General features: G+C 40.8%; 1 protein-coding gene and 2 long non-coding RNA genes across 7 annotated transcripts in view; 2 read left to right on the top strand and 1 right to left on the bottom strand.

The window, feature by feature from the left end:
• Positions 1–21,109, top strand: part of VPS53 (VPS53 subunit of GARP complex) — a 143,651-nt gene that overhangs the window by 7,731 nt on the left and 114,811 nt on the right. For 2 of the 5 annotated variants that reach the window (XM_072779130.1, XM_072779127.1), the window contains exons 3-4: positions 3,079–3,128; positions 5,004–5,070. The exons of 1 other annotated variant lie outside the window; for it this stretch is intronic. In XM_072779130.1, the coding sequence (XP_072635231.1) occupies positions 3,079–3,128; positions 5,004–5,070 (117 nt within the window). Of the gene's footprint in view, positions 1–3,078; positions 3,129–5,003; positions 5,071–6,247; positions 6,306–9,044; positions 9,066–21,109 lie in introns of those variants that run through there. 2 more of the 5 variants (XM_072779131.1, XM_072779132.1) reach the window with 2 other exon arrangements.
• LOC140606164 (uncharacterized) lies at positions 1,529–12,693 on the bottom strand. Its single transcript, XR_012008553.1, has 2 exons — positions 12,631–12,693; positions 1,529–2,030 (listed from the first exon to the last, which is right to left on the bottom strand). It is a non-coding gene; the product is annotated as an uncharacterized lncRNA (long non-coding RNA).
• Positions 9,663–13,998, top strand: LOC140606166 (uncharacterized). The gene is made up of 2 exons (XR_012008555.1): positions 9,663–12,804; positions 13,812–13,998. It is a non-coding gene; the product is annotated as an uncharacterized lncRNA (long non-coding RNA).

Raw genomic sequence — 21,109 nt, 5'->3', positions numbered from 1 at the left:
AAGATTTTATTTATTCATGAGAGACACAAAGAGAGGCAGAGACATAGGCAGAAGGAGAAGCAGTCTCCCTGTGGGGAGCCCGGGGAGCCTGATGTGGGCCTCGATCCCAGGACTCCATCCCAGGACCCCTGAACCACTACCCGAGCTGAAGGCAGATAGTCAACCACTGAGCCACCCAGGTGTCCCTAATTAAAATATTTTTAAATGGTAAAACCGTACAATCACATTATAACTAAACTAGATAGGTGATTCTCAAAAGAGAAGATGACCTCCAATGAGGGTCACCAATCTGGATTCCTGTGGGGATTGTTCCTCAATCCCAGTGAGGATTACTGACATAGCAGACACTCAACTGATAGCATCCCTCAGATACGTGGGATGTAGAAAAGTTAGGTCAAGGACCTAACTTTAGAGGTAGCATTTTGGAGTAAGGAAGAGCAGAGACCCAGAAGGCAGATTGACTGCAACCAGATCCATCTGTGCTAAACATTACATATAGGACCTTGGACAAAACATCTGTCCTTTCAAAGCCTAAATTTCCATTTTTCCCACTGAAGAGGAAAATGGCATGCCTACTTAAGGGAAATAATGTCTATAGAACCCTCTAGAAGAGTGTTGCATAATAGATCTACATTAAATGTTAGTACCCTTTCCCTTTTGCTTCCCCAACAGAAAATCTAGAAGATAAAGGTAAAGTGGTCACCCATTGGTTCAGCTAGCATGTGGTCAAGCATGATAATTTAGGACATTTCTGGTCTTTTAGTAGCTGCATTCATGGGCCTGATATTTTTACTTGATATTTTTCAGTGTTTTCCTTTTATTAGCATGCTGGCATAAGCCACCTTTGTTTTTTCTGACCCTCCCTGCCCAGCGTCTTTAGTGGCATAAAAGTCCCTTGAGTAAATGTGGCCTGATTTATTTTAACTGTTCTACTTTGGCCATTTAGGTCATTTCCAGGTTATTGCTCCCTTAAATGCAGTTGAACATCAGAAGGCATAAATATTTTGAATTATTCTTCTTAAAAAAATTGTTATAAAAAAAGAAAAATTGTTATGATTTAAGCAAGACCTTAATGTTTAAGGAGTATTAAATTTAAGAATTGGTTACTGTATCATCCAAATCTATATTTACTGTTGTGGAATGACCTCCAAGTTATTTGGTTAAGGAAAAAAAATATGATGCAAGACAATGTGCATCATGTAAAGAAGGGGACATAAGTTATGGATATGCTTTAAATACATAGACTTTCTGGGAAGGTACAAAAGAAACCAGCTCAGAGCCATTGCCTCTGTGGAGAAAGGATTAAGGGAGACGGGCAGGACAGGGAGAAGCAGCCTTGCTTTTCGCTGTTTATCCTTTTGCACTATTTGAATTTTTGGTCATGACCCTGTTTTACCAATTTCAAATAGATTACTATTTTAAAATTTTGGTATAATAATGCATTTTAGGAAAACATATAAGAATAATACAACAAATTCACTACCGTTCACCCAGATTCTCCAAATGTTAATATTTTTTAAATAATTGATTTAAAATACCAAAAAATATATATATATATTTAAAGGAATGGGTTCCAGCAGAGATAGGGTAGGAACTGTTATGTCCTATTTACACATGAGGAAATATAACTTCAGAAAAGCTAAACAGCTTGCCCCCTGTACATATAGCAGGTTTGTAGTGGCAGAGCTGTGCCAAATCTAGGTTCTCTGACAGACTCTGCTCCTGTTTAACATTTATACCCAGGCTGATTTCAGAGTGACTTGACAGCTGATTCCTCAATTAAAATAACTTCTTTTTTTCTGAGATTCATCTTCATCTCAGTCTGGATTTCTGAAAATTCTGAATAATCATTGGCTTTGGCAGAACAGTAGACGGAATGGAGATGGTCTGGTCTGACATCTCAAACACTTGTGACCTGGTTCTTGGCAGGCTTCTGGCCTCCTCCTCCCCCTGCCACCATAAGTTGCTGATAGCAGTTTATAAGCACAATTCCTCTTGCATCTCCCCTGCTTCTTTGTCAGGTAAAATATCTGTGAAGGGAAAGGGAAAGAGGAGTTAAAAAATTATATTTTGACTACTTGAGTTAAAATGGTGCTATAAAATTATACAATCTCTATTCCACTAGGGGGCACCATTTCCTCGCATTTTCTGCCGGCTCAGGTTGAATATAGTCCATGTTTTTGTCATTGTCTTTTTTTTTTTTTTTTTTTTTTGAGATTTTAAAGATTTATTTATTTGAGAGACAGAGAGAGAAAGCATGAGCACAACTGGGGGCAGGCAGAGGGAGAAGAAGACTCCCCTGAGCAGGGAGCTCAATGTGGAGCTCAATCCCATGGCCCTATGATGATGATTGAGCTGAAGGCAGACAGACCCTTAACTGACTGAGCCACCCAGGTGTCCCTCTCTTTAGATGGACCCTTCTTGCCTCCTCACAGTTAACTCTCTTCGTCAGAGATAACCACTATCCTGCTGGCTTCTAACATGAGAGAATAGTCTCATTCATTTTTGAACTATATAAATGGAGTCATACAATATACACTCTTGTGTCTTGGTTTCTTTGGTGTAATATTATGTTAGTAAGATTTATTCCTATTTTTGTGTGTTGTAATCATTCATTTTTGTTGATGTATTTTGTTGTGTGAATTTGTCACAATCCTATATACCAGAGGTCAGAGAACTTTCTATAAAGGGCTGGATAGTAAATAACTTAGGCATTGTGAACCATTCTGTCTCATTGCAACTTTTCAACTTTGCATTTGTACCTCAAAGGGAGCTGTGGATAATATGTAAATGAGTGGGCGTGACTGTGTTCCAGTAAAACAATTGAGCCACAAATGCAGAGTACAGATGTGGGGCTGGATCTCATGACCCTTATTAAATCATGACCTGAGCTGAAATCAAGAGGTGGATGCTTAATGAACTGAACCACCCAGGCATCCTTATACTTTTTAAAATAAAATTGTATCACGCTATGATTACATTTTTTGAGATGTCAAATAGCCTTGATAGCTCATTTCCCTATAAAAGAGGAATTCTAGAAAGTGAAATAATAGCTGTCACTTTTCTTCTTTACTGTAGTCTCTGGCAAACATAGATGAAGTCGTGAACAAAATTAGACTGAAAATAAGGTAAGTAACACCATAAGATTATTAATAATTAATGAAAAATATACTGTTGATTTAGTTTATCATGTTCTGGATCACATTTATCTGTTAGAACACCAAAATATCAAGTTTGCTGTTTATGACAGTTTTTTTTTTAAATAATCCTTTTATGTGGATTTCATTATAAACCTCATGGCAAAGAATTCAATTCTTTGGTCAGTCTTCAATCATTTATGAAAAGGAAAGGAAGCTTTAGCAGGCTATTCAAAATGGTTGATTATAAAAGAGGGCAAAAGCATTTCTATTGTATTTTTAATGGTTTTAATTCCTTAGCAGATTTACCATTTTTTGTACCTCTAAGGCTTAGATACAAGGATGGGCATATACATGTATCCCTTGGCCAACACAACAGCTAACAGTATGGTCAGATCTGCTGGTTGGCATTTGTGGTGACCCAAGATTAAATATTGTGATTAATCTAGGGTGCACTTGTCAGAGTTAAACATCAAGTGTCCTTCCTGCCCAGTAGTGTGGCTGGATTTCCAGTTTTGGCATATGGCTGTCCAGGTGGTCAATGTCTGTTCACTGTAATTAATATTATAATGGTTGGTGTCATTACTTCAAATATAGTTGTTGGTTGTTTTTGTTTTTTTTTTTTCATTTTGGTTGATTCTTTTTTTATTTTTTTATTTTTTTTTAAGTTTTTTATTTATTTATGATAGGCACACAGTGAGAGAGAGAGAGGCAGAGACACAGGCAGAGGGAGAAGCAGGCTCCATGCACCGGGAGCCTGACGTGGGATTCGATCCTGGGTCTCCAGGATCGCGCCCTGGGCCAAAGGCAGGCGCCAAACCGCTGCGCCACCCAGGGATCCCAATTCTTTTTTTTTTAAGTATTTATTTATTTATTCATTTAAGACACCAAAAGAGGCAGAGACATAAGCAGAAAGAGAAGCAGGCTCCCTGCAGGGAGCCCGATATGGGACTCCATCTGGGATCCTGGGATCATGCCCTGAGGCGAAGGCAGATGCTCAACCACTGAGCCACCCAGGCGTCCCCATTTTTGGTTGGCTTTGATGGGGAGAAGCCTTCATTTTGAATCAGGAGATTATTTCTTTTTCCCTTACCAGCTTTGGGTCTTTCAGTGAAGACCTTTGCCATGAATTTATTGTTTAGTTAGGGCCTCTTGTTGTTTTAGTGGACTTCAGCTATAGCAGTTCTAGTGGAGACTACTAAGTTGTCCAGGATTTGCCCAGAAAATGGGAATTCCCTAATGATCTCCAAATCATCACAAACAGGTTATTTTCAGCTTTCTCTCAACATACATTTAAAAGATTCTTTAAATGAAAAATGAAATTGATCTAAATTTCTCTGGCAGAGGTGCCACTGAATGGTCCCTGTTGGAGCCTGAGATCACAGACCCATGCCCCACACAGCTTGCCCAATCAGGGCCCAGGGGGTGAAGCACTGATTTCATATAGCACTCTGGCTTCTTAGCTCTTTAAGATTTCTGAGGACATTATTGAGGGTTTCATGGGGGATAATTTGAATTCGCTGACTTGTTCCCATAAAGTTCCAGCAACATCATTCCTGGTTTTCTCCATTGCGAAATACTAAACTTTACCTTGGCCCATTTGGACAGCTCTGAATATTAAGTAATAATAGCCTTTTTAAAAAAACAAAGACCACTCATCAGTCTCTGCTGGGCTTGGCTTCTTACACTACTGTTGCTGCCTCAGCTAGGGTCTGAGGTCTCCATCTTCCTTCTGTCATTCAAACTTGTTTCGTTTTCCGGACAAGTGGGTGCAACCTGCAGAAGTTGATGGGTATCTTTTTTTCTTTGGGTCACCCTAGAATGGAGATTGTTTTAATGATTCTTAACATTTACCTTTTTCACTAGGAGACTGGATGACAATATTCGAACTGTTGTAAGAGGTCAAACAAACGTGGGGCAGGATGGCAGGCAAGTAAGTGACTTATTCGTCCATGTTAATCACACTCTCCTGATTTCTTCATGATCCAAAGTGTTGATCTTCCTGCTTGTGGAGAGCACTTTCTTGCTGATGTGCTCCACACGCAGTAGGAAATGTTCATGACCTGTCCTACTAATACCAGAAGTAGGCTGCCCAGACCAGCAGTGAGCTCTCACTCAGCGTCCGTGGAACCAGGAGTGTATGGTAGCACAGCGCACCCAGGCCCAAGTGAGAAAGCCAACGTTTCCTGGTCTTTCTCCTCAGCGGCAAACATACATTCATTTCAAAGTTTTGTAGTTCCTTTTTTTTTTTTTTTTTTTATGATAGTCACACAGAGAGAGGAGAGACAGAGAGAGAGAGAGAGAGAGGCAGAGACATAGGCAGAGGGAGAAGCAGGCTCCATGTACCGGGAGCCCAACGTGGGATTCGATTCCGGGTCTCCAGGATCGCGCCCTGGGCCAAAGGCAGGCGCTAAACCGCTGCGCCACCCAGGGATCCCAGTTTTGTAGTTCTTTTTGGATCTAACTTAGGAGGTTAGATCCCCCTAAGGGAACAAAGGGAGAAAAGAGTGTCTGGGGTGGAGGGATTCTTGCATGACTGAGGGCCAGATATTCTCTGCTAACCATTTTCCTTTTTATTTGGATTCTATTCTGTTTAGGCGCCGTATTTCAGAAATTGCTGTTACAACAGAGGTGCCAAAGACACCTTTCGTAGCTTTCCTCTCGTGTGGTATCTGTTCTGCCTTTTCAGTACGGACTCAGGCAGTAGTAGCCTCAGTTCTGTTAATTGTCCTCTTTGACATTTTGTAGTACAGCTCATTTCTTAAAATATACATTGTGCTGTCCAAATTTGCAGGGGATGGGAGGTGTCAGCCTATGTACAAATGTCCTAATCTCTCATACTCCTGCCTCCTCTGCTAGTAGCTTACAGGTATTATGAGTCTCTTTTTTCTTACATTTTTAGTTTTATCTATGTCTCTGTTTTTGCCTACATTGTATGACATCCTTTTCATCCTAATAATTGTCTTCCATTGTCCTGTTTGTGTCTACCTTCTTCCTTGTTATTGCCAGTATTTCTGTATAGTTTTCTGTATATTAGTTTTCTAGAGCTGACCCAATTTCCTGATCCCTGCCTGGATCTTAATTCTTATTGCTTTGTTTTTGTCATTCAGGTTTCTCCCGTGAAGCATCACTTCACAGGTGAGGCCTGTGTACATGGGGCCCTTGCAGGTAATAAAGAGGAACAAGGTAGCCTGCAAACACTCCAGCCCCCTTCTGCCCTTTAGCTTACCTTCTTTGTGTCTGGCCCTGTCATCTACCTCTTTAGAAACCTCAGTGGCCTCTGTCTACTGAATTAAATACAAATTCCTTTGCTTGGCATTCAAGGCCTCAGTCTGCCTTTGCAATTTTGCTTCCTGCTAAGATCAATCCAAACAGCAGACTTAGTACTCTAGAAGCATGCCCTGTGCTTTCTGAACCCATGTACTTCTTTTTGCCTGAAATGCTCTCTCTCCTTTTTTTCTTACAGTAACTTCACCTCAAAATCTTACCTAAGGCCTAGCTCAAATACTACTTCCTCTATGAAATTTTCTGTTTAGCTCACCTGGATATACAAAAAGAATCAGAATTTTAGACCTAGAAGGGACTTGGAACTCACCTGGTCCACAATTCTTGTTCTACAGATGAGCAGATTCATCCTGATATCTCAGATGTATGTCCTTTCTGCCCACAAAATCCCAGGCCCATGCTTATACTTTCCATTTGGGTTTTGTGGTCTCCTTTGACTTACTAGTGCACACATCTTGTCCCTTTGACTGGCTTATAAGTTCCTTGAGGCAAGAACTGAATCTTCCTCATCTTTGTATTCATCTCAACACATAGTTCATGCACAGTAACATTTTATTCAGCTGTATTGAATATTTGATCTGTGTCAAACTTTATTTATTGTAAATAAACAAAAACCTTTTACCATAAAACATCAATTTGATTAGCATATGTCCCCATATAGCTGTTGAGAGCTTGATTTGTGTGTGACTAGTTCCAAATGACTGCCATTTGAAATAATAGCACAACTATTTTGTGTGATTCAGCTTACACTTACCATGGCTCATGAAAATACATAGAAGAGTCTCAGGTTTTTAAAATTCCCAGAATGTGAAAATGATGTGAATGATTTGTCAGGACTTTTTGTTGGGTCATGATATGTAGCTATGTATCTTTTAGTTCGTTGTTTGTTTTAACCTGTGGTCACAAACTAGCGGTATTGGAGAGTCGGGCCCCAAATTAGACAGCCTGTGGGAATGTCGGGCTTCCCCACCTTCACATATTAATAGGTTACAGGTTGCTGCAGCAGGGCAGGTCATATTTCAGAGAGCAAGACCACATATTTAAGAATGTTTAGATAGCATTTCAATCTGTGGTGGAATTTTGTGTTCGTCTCCTTAGAATCCAGACAGAAAGGAAGCCCAGTAGAAATAATTGCTTTTCCTGTCATCCCCTCCATCTGTCTTTTCCAGCAGTTTGTAATGCAAGCTGAAGTAGAGATTTTTTTTTTCCCAGGGAGCTTTTGGGTCCCCTCCTTGTCAACTCCTGGGGTAAAAGTCTTGCTGTCCAGCCCTGGCTGGCTGATGGTTTGCTGAAGAGAGACTCTTATTTGACTGGCAGACTTGGGAGAGTTATGGATGTTCCAAAATACTGAGTTTTATAGGTCAAGAGGCCCCAGATTCCCCTCTTCCTTGGAATAGAGTAAAAGTCTGCCTTCAGAACTTGTTTCCTAATCTTCTGAGGAGCACTCAGGAGGAGAACATAATTATGGACCAAAGGAAATTTTCGTTTTATAAATTTCATCTTGATTGTATTCAACCAGAACTGATGTGCTAACTTATAATCTGTAAATAAGGGAGGAATGTTTACTTCCCATTCGTGGTGTCTTAAAAGGTATTTTTAGCAGAACTTTTTGAAAAACAGTGTTTCTCACTACAAAAGTATTTCTGAGGAGGCAATGATTTAGAAATTAAAGACCCCATAAGGCACCTTGTTTAGGTTTTTGAGATTTCTGAAATACTAGCTGCCCGGTTAGCACTCTGCTCTGCGTTTTGGAGAGCCTCTGATTGTTGACCACCTCCTACGTGGCAGACTTGAACTGATTTAGTCTGTGACCTCTTCTAACCAGACTGTGATGCTCATACAAAGTTAATACAGCACAGAATTCTCCCCATTTTCTTCTGCTGAAATCATCAGGCAAAAGCTTTAATTAAATGCCCACATGTTTCAAACTTTGTGGATGAGTCAATTCAACTAATACATGATCTGATATGCTATGAACCTTACGTAGCTTCCTGAGAATTAAAACAGACGGCTTGACTGTGAGTAGAAAGAGGTGAATAGAGGAGTGGGTTGGAAAAAGAAAAAGCTGACATGTGAAATGTCAGAGTGGCCAAAGCTTGACCAATTCCCAGTAAGCTCACTGAGAAACACCAAGAGGATGAGCTACTGGGCTTCTGTCTCTGGAGTGGAGCTTGGCTACAGTGTTAACTCTTGCATCAAGTATCTGTAGTACAATGTTGCACCCAGTTCAAGAATCTTTTCTTTTCTTTTTTTAAGATTTTATTTATTTATTCATGAGCGATACACAGAGAGAGGCTGGGACACAGGCAGAGGGAGAAGTAGGCTCCTCGCCGGAAGCCTGATGTGGGACTAGATCCCAGGACCATGCCCTGAGCCAAAGGCAGACACTCAACCGCTGAGCCATCCAGGCGTCCCTTCAAGAATCCTTTCTATGACATCTCTGACGTTTCATTGACCTGCTTCTGTTCGGACAGTCACAGTTACGGGCAGCTTGCTATTTTGTTGTTCTGCAGGACAGTCTCAGTGTCTTCCAGTTTTGAACAGCTTTAATTGTAAGAAACTTCTTTCTTAGACTGAACTGAAATAGTAAAATAGACCTCATTGTAACTTCTCATTGCTCTTCCTTCTGCCAGCTGGATGAGTGTAAGCCTAATTCCTTTTCCTTATTATAGTTTCTAAAATTTTAAATGGATATTATGTTCCTTTCTTAGTGTTCCTTTTTCTAGGCTAGCCATTCTTAGTTTCTTCAGCTTTATGATCTGATTTCCAGACCCTTTATCATCCTGGTTGCCTTGTAGTTTGTCACCATCATTCTTAAAATTCTTAAAATGGTGACATCTTGTAGTTTGTCACCACCATCATTTAAGTAGATTCTTAAAATCTACTCTACCAGGAGTAGACCTACTGTGTTGGATGTAGAGTGGGACATTTACCTCCTTGTTGTACATGGGGGCTGTTCATTCACATGGGAACAAGGGGCTCAGGGGGACTGAAATTCATTATTATAATTCTTTTTTAAAAATATTTTATTTATTTATTCATGAGAAACACAGAGAGGCAGAGATACGGCAGAGGGAGAAGCAGGCTCCCTGTAGGGAGCCGGATGCGGGACTCAATCCCAGGACCCTGAGATCACGCCCTGAACTGAAGGTAGACGCTCAACCACTGAGCCACCCAGGCATCCCTCATTATTATAATTCCTGAAGTTAATGACTCATTTTTGTATGAATAGACTTTTTTTTTTTTTTTTTTTTAGAAAATACTCATTGATTTTTCTAAATTCTCTAAAGAGTCCATGACTCTTCAAAAGTTAAGGACCACTGGTTCAGACAGTGTTCTTCCATTACCTTGGACTGGGTGAAATTTTTGGCAGCTGTATCACGATGTTGGCTTCTGCTAAGTTGGCAGTTCTCTGAAATCCTCAGGTCAGGAGTTCCAAACAGATGCCCACAGAGCTAAGAAAGTGACCTAAATGGTTTCAGCAGGCTAGTGTGCATCTACATATGCATGTATCCAGTGGGCAAGTGAATGCCCTGTCTAAAGGGGACAGCGCAACCCAGTTCCAGCCAACTGTTGTCATGTCTGAATGCAGATCCGGAGATGCCAGATCTATCAGTTTTTCAAGAGAAGCCGGAAATCCGGATTTTTATGTGACTCTCCAAATTTTTAGATGTTGGCTTAGGGTTTTTCACAAATACTGCTAAGGCCAATCAAAACATATCCGTGCCAACAGTTTGCAACATCTGCCCAGGTCTTTTTTCATATGAACTGCTTTTCAACTTTTTCCTCCTCTGTTTGTTTAAGAGATTCTTTTGAGATCAAATGCTGGAATTTCTGTTCTCCCCCCAGTTTTATCTTGCTAGTTTTGCTTGATTGTCTCAGTTGAGGCCTTTTGGAATCTTGATGACCTCCCCATTTTATCATTAGCAGACTTGTCAGGCATGCCTTCTATGTCTTCTTTCACATTGTAGGCGAAAAGGTTGAACAGGATGGGTTCAGAGCCATGTGGTGTATTATGAGAGGCTTTTTTCTTCTCTTCCTTATCCTCATTTTGGTAAAAAGTGCCAGGCCCAGAAAACAAAGATTATCTCCCTGTCCTTGGTATCTGTCCAGCACCATGTTTCTTAAATTTTCCATGTCTCCATTTTCCTCAGAAAAGGGGACTAATCATACTTGCCGTCTCTTTTCCTGGAGATATAAAGATTTATTAACTCAATCAGTAAAGCTTGTTGCCTTCCAAAGAGAAAGTGTTCTATGCTTTCATCCTCAAAATTAGCTTATCATCTAATTTAGGCGTTAGAACAAAAATAACTGTGCTCCCCAACACCCTGAACTAGGTAAAAGGTGGGAGTTCACAGTATAACAGTGATCTTTGGGCAGCCCAGGTGGCTCAGCGGGTTAGCGCCACCCTCAGTCCAGGGCATGATCCTGGAGACCTGGGATTGAGTCCCACATCGGGCTCCCTGCATGGAGCCTGCTTCTCCTTCTGCCTGTGTCTCTGTCTCTGTCTCTCATGAATAAATAAATAAAATCTATTAAAAAAAATAACATTGATCTTCATCATGTAGGGTTATGAATTTGTATTTGTCAGTTCTCTAGCAGGATGGTTTGAATTTTTCCCCTCCATCACATCAAATTTATTCTCATCCTCTCTTTGGGAGGAAAATGAAGCCCATTGATGGAAGAAAATAAGGCATTAATATTAAAGAGACTATAAATACTTTGCAAAGAAAGGGGAGGAGGTACTGTCTCTTGCTTCCTCCTGCTGAAACATACTAAATCTAAAGCAATTGAGCTTTAAAAGCATATGCTCAAATTTTTTCCATTAGTGACCAAGAATGGTTAGGCATTTTTTTGTTTCTTTTACCTTTATTTCATTTTATTTTATTTTATTTTATTTTATTTATTTATTTATTTATGATAATCACAGAGAGAGAGAGAGAGAGAGGCAGAGACATAGGCAGAGGGAGAAGCAGGCTCCATGCACCGGGAGACCGATGTGGGACTTGATCCCGGGTCTCCAGGATCGCGCCCTGGGCCAAAGGCAGGCGCTAAACTGCTGCGCCACCCAGGGATCCCTCTTTTACCTTTTTTTAATTTTATTTTTCAAAGCGTCCCCAGACAACACTCCACTTTAGGAATCGCCAAGACCTTAAATGACCAGAGAGTGCAAGAAGTGCTATGACCACTTGAGGGGCAGTGCCAGAGTCAGGTTATGAGGGGGCTCAGGGCTTGTGCCTTTCCTACAGCCTTTGTAGGGAACAGGGTCCCTGGTTTTTTTTTTTTTTTCTTAAGATTTTATTTATTCATGAGAAATACACACAAAGGGAGGCAGAGACACAGGCAGAGGGAGAAACAAGCTCCATGCAGGAGGCCAGATGTGGGACTCAGTCCTGGGACTCGGGGATCACGCCCTGAGTGAAAGGCAAACACCCAACCACTCAGCCACCCAGGTGTCCCAGGGTCCCTGGTTTTGATTGAACCTCCCCACCATTCCCCAATGAGGATTTCAGACCTCTGGCACAGAGGTCAAAGTCGGTTTGCCATTATTTGACAAGTTGAATCTGAACATGACTTGTGGAGCCTACTTGTGGGGCATGACTGACTATAGTTGAGGCAAGGACTTGTAATGACTGGGTCAGTCTTATTGATTGCTTCATCCTGTTTCTTGCACATGGGCCTAAATAACACTTTTTGGCAGAGTAACTTGTCCGCTGCATATTAGAACCCCGTTGCCACTTGTCTTCTAAAAGTCTCTGATTATGGGATGCCTGGGTGGCTCAGTTAGTTAAGCAACTGCCTTTGGCTCAGGTCATGATCACAGAGTCCTGAGATCAAGCCCCATGTCAGACTCCCTGCTCCATGGGGAGCCTGCTTCTCCCTCTGCCTCTCATGAAAAAATAAAATCTTTAAAAAAAGGAAATAAAATCTCCGATTTTCAGATATCCTGTAAGGAATTTCACTAGCTGTCTTCTCTCTCCTCTATGGACAGGGGAGGCCTGAGCATTTATTTGTATATCCCCTCTAAGGATTAGGACAATTGGACATCGTCACAGATATAACATTGGATGTCAGCCTGGGTCAAGTGAAAAAACTTGAGCTTTGAATTGAAATCTTGGCTCTGCCACTGGGTATGATTTTGGACAAGTTACTTAGCTGCTCTGAGCCTCAGGTTCTTCATCTGTGGTAAGAAGATAGTCATACTTACTTGAAGGTGGTGGGGCTCAGTGTGCTTAGCAAAATGGCCAATCTGCTGCTGTGGATTATGATGTCACCCACTGGAATATCCTAATGCTCTGTGGCCGGGCATTCGTCATGTTCCTGGGGCTTCTCCATCAGCTCCACTCCTTTCCATCCCAACTTGCCTTGCTTCAAAGCAACTGTAGGTTTACTTGCTCTGAAAGCCTCCCTGTTGTCCCTCACAGTGCCGTTGTCTGAATGAAAATTGCCACACAGCTTCCCTGTGGCCCAGAATATCTGCTGTTTCTTTTTTTTTTTTTTTTTTAAGATTTATTTATTTTTAATTTTTTTTATTTATTATTTATGATAGTCACACAGAGAGAGAGAGGCGCAGAGACACAGGCAGAGGGAGAAGCAGGCTCCATGCACCGGGAGCCCGATGTGGGATTCGATCCCGGGTCTCCAGGATCGCGCCCTGGGCCAAAGGCAGGCGCCAAACCGCTGCGCCACCCAGGGATCCCATATCTGCTGTTTCATCAGAGGTGCCAGAGGCTCTTCTCTTGTCTTGTCCTTAAGACGTGCGTCATACGTTGGCCAGGGTTGCCCCTCACCCCCGGGGTTTAAGGCTTCTGAGAGATGAATTTGAGCAGTGGTTCTCAGGGCTTCACACCTTTCCTCCAGTGCCCACTAATCTCCTCCACCGTCTTTGCACCACGAGAGGAGGCTCTTTCCAGTTTCCCGCTCTGCAGTTTTTCTCATAAGCACACAGCAGAGCTCTTGGGAAAGAGCCTGAGAGTGGCTGCAAACTGCTCTGTGCACGCAGCTCCCAGTACCAACTGATGCACTAGCCCAGCGCTTAGCCACTAGTAATTTGTTAGAAGTTTTAGTTGATTCCTTCTTGTCTGCTTGAATAGCTCTGCTATGTAGGAGGTGGTCCCTGGGTGTCCCCTACTCTCCATGGGGAGCCTATCTCTCCTTGGATTTCAGGAGATTTGGTTGCCTGCAGCTCTCTGATGGGTTCAAGAAAAGTTATGATTTTTCAGTTTATTTTTTTCTCATCGTTAGTAGAAGAGCAATGCTTTTTCCGGCTTTCTATATCCTAGGCAAAAACACAGCTGACCAGTGGCTTTTAAAGTATTATGATAAGTTCATTAATAAGATTTTAGATTCCACATTGCAGCTAATCTTTAAGAATCTACCACTTTTCAGGGATGCCTGGGTAGCTCAGTCAGTTAAGCGTCTGCCTTCAGCCCAGGTCATGAACCCTGGATCCTGGGATCGAACCCCACGTCCGGCTTCCTGTCAGCGAGGAAGTCTGCCTCTACATCTGCCTCTCCTCCTGTTCATGCTCTCTCTCCTCTCATCCAAATAAATAAATAAAATCTTAAAAAAAAAAGAATCTACCGCTTCTCAAGTTTTAATATAGTTTCAAGATTATCAACAAGCACCTGAAAAAGGTATTGAAGTATTTCTTTCTTTTCTAACTACTCATCTGTGTGATGCCAGGATTTCATCATATTTTTCAACCACAACAGCATACCACAGCAGAGTCAATACAGAAGCATACATGAGAGTCCAGCTACCCTCTTTTGGAGTAGACACTGAAGATAATTACAAAGGCACAGAAACAGTGCCACTGTTTTCAAGAAATTTGTTTTGTTTGGGGGGAATAGAGTTATTTTTCATAAAAATGGTATTTATGTTAACACATAATGAGCTTGTTATCTTTAAATGGATTAATAGATAAATGGTTTTTAAGCTTCTCAGCATTAATTTCCAATATGGTATATATATATCAGTAGGTACAATCCACAAAAACAAAATCTGTTTGGGGCCCTCACTAATTTCTAAGAATATGAAGGGACCCTGAGATAAAAAGCTTTAGAAATGCTCTGGGTAGTATTTCAGTGTTAAATAAGTAGTGATCTCAGGCAATTTTTTCTTTAACGATTTTAATGACAGTGACTCTGATTAGTGTATTTGTGTGTAGGTTACTATTCTAGGCTTTGAGGATAATACCAGTGAATTAAGCAAAGAGACACAAATTGTGACATTTACTTGTTTCCAGATTCTGTGGCTGTTAAGGAGTTAGCCTCATGACCTTGGTTCACTAAGCAATGTTTGCCAGAAAACAGATATTGAAATTTATCACGACTTTTCAGCTTCTACTGATATGATCATATGGCTTTTCTATCTCATCAATTATCTTAGCTTTTTGGTTTTGTTTCTTAATATTTAATCCTACCTGCTGCATCACTATGTACTTTTAATGTATTGTTGAATTCTGGCATTTTAATCAGGGATTTTCATTCATATTAAACTTCATTCCTTTTTTGCAACATGAATAATATTGCATATACCACATTTTGTGTATCTGTTCATGGGCGCTCGGGTTATTTCCACCTTTTGGATGTTATGAACAGTGCTGCAGTGAACATTGACATACAAGTATCTGTTTGAGTCCCTCCTCTCAATTACTTTTAGTATATACCTACGCATTGAATTGCTGAATCATATGATAATTTTTAATCATTTCAATATCTAATCCCTTTGGAAACATTTTCCCCATGTTGTTCTGAACTTTAATAGATTTATTTTTCCACTAGACAAGCATATATTATTTTCTCTTCATTTAATCCATATAGGCTATATGTTTCAGGCTAGCTTTAGGGTCACATAAATTTTTGTGTTCAGGACCTACTAGCAGTGATGCTGTCCCCTCCAACCAGGAAAACCTCCCAGATGATTTCTTTGAGCTAGCAAGTCTAGCAGTTGGACTCTTTCTTCCCTCCCCTTAGAAACACATCAAGTCCCACTTGTGTGCAACATGACTACTGAAAATGGTTTTGGAAAATGGTGTGCCAGGAAGGAACACTGAAGTTTATTATTATTCTGAGCCATCTCCATATAAATTGGCAGTCTTCAGGAGCCAAGCAAGAAGGTCAAGTATAACTTTTGCCATCTGCTTGTTTCCATGTTAAAGGCAGTCACAAGTTTAAACTGGAGTCTCTACATCTAAAGAGGAAAATGCTGTTCATCACTACTGTAGCTGCTCTGGCTGTTACCCAGGTTGCTCTTGCTTTGACTGCTAGTAGTTAGTGATTTGGGAAGGAAAATTCTATCCTTACTTTGAGGTTGCACATGAGAAAAATTGCTGACAGAGCAAAGCTTTCTGGGTTCCAGGTCCTTGACACAATAAGTCATTCAGATATGTTTAAACAATGGATGGAAATTTGAAACTCTGTCTTCATGTAAGAACTTGACCTCCTTTTTCCTCTTCCTTTTTTCATACATGGAAATACAGAAATTTAGAACAGCATGAGTTCAGTGCTGTGGTTGCCCTGTCATCCTTTCCATTTATAAATCCTTGTAAGTCTGTAATATAGCTATAAAATTTCCTTTCCTGTAATTTGGACTCTGAGGTCTCCTCTAGAAGGAGATTAATTTTGCAAACTAGAGATAATGGTATTTTGTAATCTGCTTTGGTTTGGTGTTCTACAGTCATCGGGATTAAAACATATAAGAAACTTACCTCCCTTCATGTATTGGCTCACAGGCCAGGATTTCTGACTCTTGTTTCCATGTTACATTGTAAAGTCTGAACAGATGCTGTGTTCATCTCTAGGTATTGTATGTGATACCTAGAATACAGATGTTAGGCAAACTATATGAGTGGGACTCTCACAATGACCTCCAACCAGAAGGGGGACATTTCTTCTGGAGATGTACTTACTGACAGGTAAATTTGTCTACTTGTCATACTTTTGAACTTTTCTTGTTCTCAATCTCCTAAGGATAGTGGGGACAGATAGCCAACTGTTACTCATATGGTAATATCATTTATGGTAGACCAAGTGCTACATGCTTTTTCTTCATGGACTAGTTGGAGAGTCTGATCTTTGGAGATTTCTGGTGACTGGATTAGCATTTTGTGGTTAGGTTCCAAAACATTTCAGCCCTGTAGTTACCCAGATCTCTGGAATGAAGAATGTACTGTCACAAGACTAATATGTCTTTCTTGATTGATTCACTGTAAGCAAAGACATGTTTGAGTTGCTTTGGCGGAAGGTACGTTTTGAGTCATTTGTCTGGATCTATAATGCTAATGTTTCATTACAACGTAAGTATGTTTATCTTACATTCTACGAAATGTTGTTGTAAATATTACTTGATCTTCACGAAGATGTGAATTAGGCCATATAGGCAACCAGGGAGTCCTAGCTGTTTGTGGGAAACAATCCTTTGTTAAACTTTGACAAATTGTACCTTGAAGTTTGCCCTATTTCCTAAAATCTTGAATTTCTGTACCTTTTATTTAGCTTTTATTCAGCTGAGATTTTTGTTTAAACACTTCCTTTTTGTTGCCATTTGGGGTTATTGCTTTCTTGCTTTCGACGCACTCATCCCCCAGGGTTACATTTGTGCAGAGGGAGCTCTGCTCGAATGCATTTATCACTCCCAGCTATTTCAGGGCAAATGTATTTTAAGTTATGGGTGATAACAGATATAAGCAGAACTTTAAAATGTAAATGTTTAGTCTTGTTTGGGCACTGCTGAATTTGTGTCCCAGTCTCATCTTGTGATTTTAACTTCTGGCTTGTCTCCTAAAAACAATAAAAATGAACTCTTTGGTTCATGTTTTCAGTGAATGTGGTTTGCAGAAATTATAAATAAAAGTGACTTAGGTGGAACAGAGCATTTTAACAAAGAAGGTGAGAATTATTCCTTTTGCCCTTTACATTCTTTTGGTTCACAAACTTGGAAAAAAATCTGTGCTTTAGGGATCCCTGGGTGGCGCAGCGGTTTGGCGTCTGCCTTTGGCCCAGGGCGCGATCCTGGAGACCCGGGATCAAATCCCACGTCGGGCTCCCGGTACATGGAGCCTGCTTCTCCCTCTGCCTGTGTCTCTGCCTCTCTCTCTGTGTGACTATCATAAGTAAATAAAAATTTAAAAAAAAAATCTGTGCTTTAAATAAACCCCCTTTGTACTTAAGGTTTCTGAATGAGCACTGGAGGAATTATTGTTAACACCAGTGATTCTCATCTCATGGGTGGCCATCTGGCATTTGACAATGACTGCCAGACTGAGAAGGTACCCAGTGTTCTACAGGGAAACTGTACACATGCAGCCATCCATAGCTGTGAGATTCTTGTAGTCTCTGCTGCTGTTTGGCGCCATTATGGGGAATGGGCTGCGTTGTTATTATTGTTGAGGCTTCTTAAAGCATCTCTCCTCCAGCTGAGGATGCCCTTTTTCCATAGCAACAGCTCTTCATGATGCCAGGTGGCAGACAGACTCAAAAACAAGGGACATTCCATTAATGAGGGATACTTACCCTTAGCTTTCTACCTCTGATAGATGTCTAGTGGTTTCCAAGTGATTCTGGCATTCTTCACTCTTACTCTCTTTGTGTTATTATCTTACAGTTATTTCTGTTTCTTACATGTATTCCTTACAAACTCTTCCATTTTTTTATTATATGTTTTCATTTAAATTCAGTTTGCCAACATATACACCCAGTGCTCATCCCATCAAATGTCCTCCTTAGTGCACATCACCCAGTCACCCCATCTTCCACAACCCTTTGTTTCCCAGAGTTAGGAGTCTCTCATGGTTTGTCTCCCTCTCTGATTTTTCCTACTCGGTTCCCCCCCTTTCCCTATAATCCCTTTCACTATTTCTTATATTCTGCATATGAGTGAAACCATATGATGATTGCCCTTCTCCGATTGCCTTATTTCATTCAGCATAATACTCTCCAGTTCTAGGGCAGCCTGGGTGGCTCAGCGGTTTAGCGCCGCCTTTGGCCCAGGGCTGATCCTGGAGACCGGGGATCGAGTCTCACGTCGGGCTCCCTGCATTGGGCCTGCTTCTCCCTCTGCCTGTGTCTCTGCCTCTCTCTCTGTCTCTCATGAATAAATAAATAAAATCTTTAAAAAAAAAAAAACCTCTCCAGTTCTATCCACGTCGAAGCAAATGGCGGGTATTCGTCTTTTCTGATGGCTGAGTAATATCCATTATATATATATATTTTTTTTTTCTGAAAATAATTAACCTTTTCCTCCTTTCTGCAGTGGTGACAAATGGGATCTCAGTCTCCTCTCTCTTTTTTTTATACTATATATATAGTATATATATACTTTATGTCTATTTATAGATATATATACTATATGTCTGTGTAGTATCTTCTTTATTCATCTGTCGAAGGACATCGTGGCTCCTTCCACAGTTTGGCTATTGTGGACATTGCTGCTATGAACAATGGGGTGCAGGTGTTCTGGCATTACATACTACATACTACATAAGTATCTTTGGGGTAAATACCCAGTAGTGCAATTGCTGGGTCATAGGGTAGCTCTATTTTTAACTTCTTGAGGAACCTCCACACTCTTTTCCAGAGTGGCTGTACCAGTTGGCATTCCCACCAACAGTGCAAGAGGGTTTCCCTTTCTTCACATCCTCTCCAACATTTGTTGTTTCCTGTCTTGTTAATTTTTGCCATTCTCACTGGTATGAGGTGGTATTTCATTGTAACTTTGATTTGTATTTCCCCGATGGTAAGTGCTGTGGAGCATTTTTTCATGTGCTCCTTACAAACTCTTTAAAGACATGTCTACATCTAATGATCTTTTCTTTTAAGTATCTAGCATAGTATATATAATAGGCTTATTTTATTGAAAAAGTGAACAAAAGATTGAAACTTTTTTTTTTCCTGGACAATGTCTCAATTACAGTGTAGTTCAAAGGTATAGTTTTCCTGATCCGTGAGCCATTCTTCTGCGTATGCCTGTAGATGTTGAACTTAAACAGCTTACTTACAAACTCTAAAGGGTGGTCGACAACATTTGGCTATTGAAGGAATAGTCACACATGAAGTATCATACTCCATTGGGGAGATCTGGGAATAGTATTAATAATGGCCATTTAGTGAGCCCTCCCCCTTTTTTAAAGATTTTATTTATGTATTCATGAGAAACACAGAGAGGAGAGAGACACAGGCAGAGACACAGGCAGAGGGAGAAGCAGGCTCCATGCAGGGAGCTGGACATGGGACTCGATCTCAGGTCTCCAGGATCACACCGAGCTGAAGGCGGCGCTAAACTGCTGAGCTGCCCTAGTGAGCCCCTTTTTATGAGCTGCATCCTCTGTCAGAACTTTCTCAGATGCAGAAAACAAAATCCCAGTTCAAGCAGGCTTAGGCCAAAAGGGGGATTATTTGAAAGGCACTTGTGTCTTGTTTTGAAGAAGGTGAAGTTAGACTGTGGAAGAGTAGTGTCAGCTGAGCTTGTCAAACAGTTCAAGCTCAGGATTGGAATAATGCTCCAAAGTTTTCTGTATTTGTCTGTCTGCCTGTATTGGCTTTGTCATCCCTATGTGGAGACCAGCTTCCTCCCCTTACTGGGGAAACTTGCTGCTCTCTAACTAAGCTTCTCATCTTGGGCTCCCACCAGAGAGAGATGACCTCTTTTTGCCAATTTATTCTGGAAAGTCACAAGAAAACTCTTTGGCCCAGCTTGGACCAGGCCTGCTTCTGAGACAGCAGACTCTCTAAGAACACGATGAGAGAAAGATTCCCAGAAGGAGAGAACTGGGTTAATAGTTCCAGAGGTGTTCACGAATAAGTTGTGTATTCCTTCCTAACAAAATGTTTTTGAAAAAAAAATGTCTTTGAGGTAGGAGCTCCTGTTCTAGAAATGGTGAGCCCCTGCCTCCTAGATGTAAAGTGGCTTGATAGAGATCACACAGTAAGTGGCAAGGCCAACACTCAAATCCCAGGCTGCTGGTTCAAAAAACCCTTGCTTTTTTACTAATATGATGCATTCCTTTTCCAAACAATAGGAAAGGAACTGGCAGACGAACATAAAGTTGGACAACAGAAATGATAACAGAATAGTGGGAAAACACAATTTTCTTCCCAGGAACCTTGAATATTAGCACCTTATTTTTTCGAGGAACATAAAGCCATACCAGTTCTTCTGAAAATAATTAACCTTTTCCTCCTTTCTGCAGTGGTGACAAATGGGATCTTAGTCTCATCTCTCTCTTTCTCTCTCTTTTTTTTAAGATTTTATTTATTTATTCATGAGAAACATACAGAGAGAGAGATATTGAGAGAGGCAGAGACATAGGCAGAGAGAGAAGCAGGCTCCATGCACGGAGCCCAATGTGAGACTTGATTCTGGGACCCCAGGATCACGCCTTGGGCCAAAGGCAGATGCTCATCCACTGAGCCACCCAGGCATCCCTCAGTCTCACATCTCTTAAAGGCTGCCTGTGGACTCACAGGATAAAGGTGATATAATTCTCTAATAGAGCAAACTACAAAATTACATGAATCTAAGAGCCAAAAGGGATATTAATTTCTTAAAGCATTTCCACATTTCCATTCACTCAGATCTCCTCTGTATACACAGGTGGCAAATAATAGTTCTGGAGAGAAAAATTTAAAAGATAAAAGAAAAAGGCAGTAGAGTCTGTGGTGCCAGGTTCCATGCTGCTTATTTTC

This window comes from Canis lupus, chromosome 16 (assembly GCF_048164855.1).
Source record: "Canis lupus baileyi chromosome 16, mCanLup2.hap1, whole genome shotgun sequence".
Classification (NCBI taxonomy): domain Eukaryota; kingdom Metazoa; phylum Chordata; class Mammalia; order Carnivora; family Canidae; genus Canis; species Canis lupus.
Note: the sequence above shows the minus strand (reverse complement) of the source record. Positions and strands in the feature narration are given on the sequence as shown.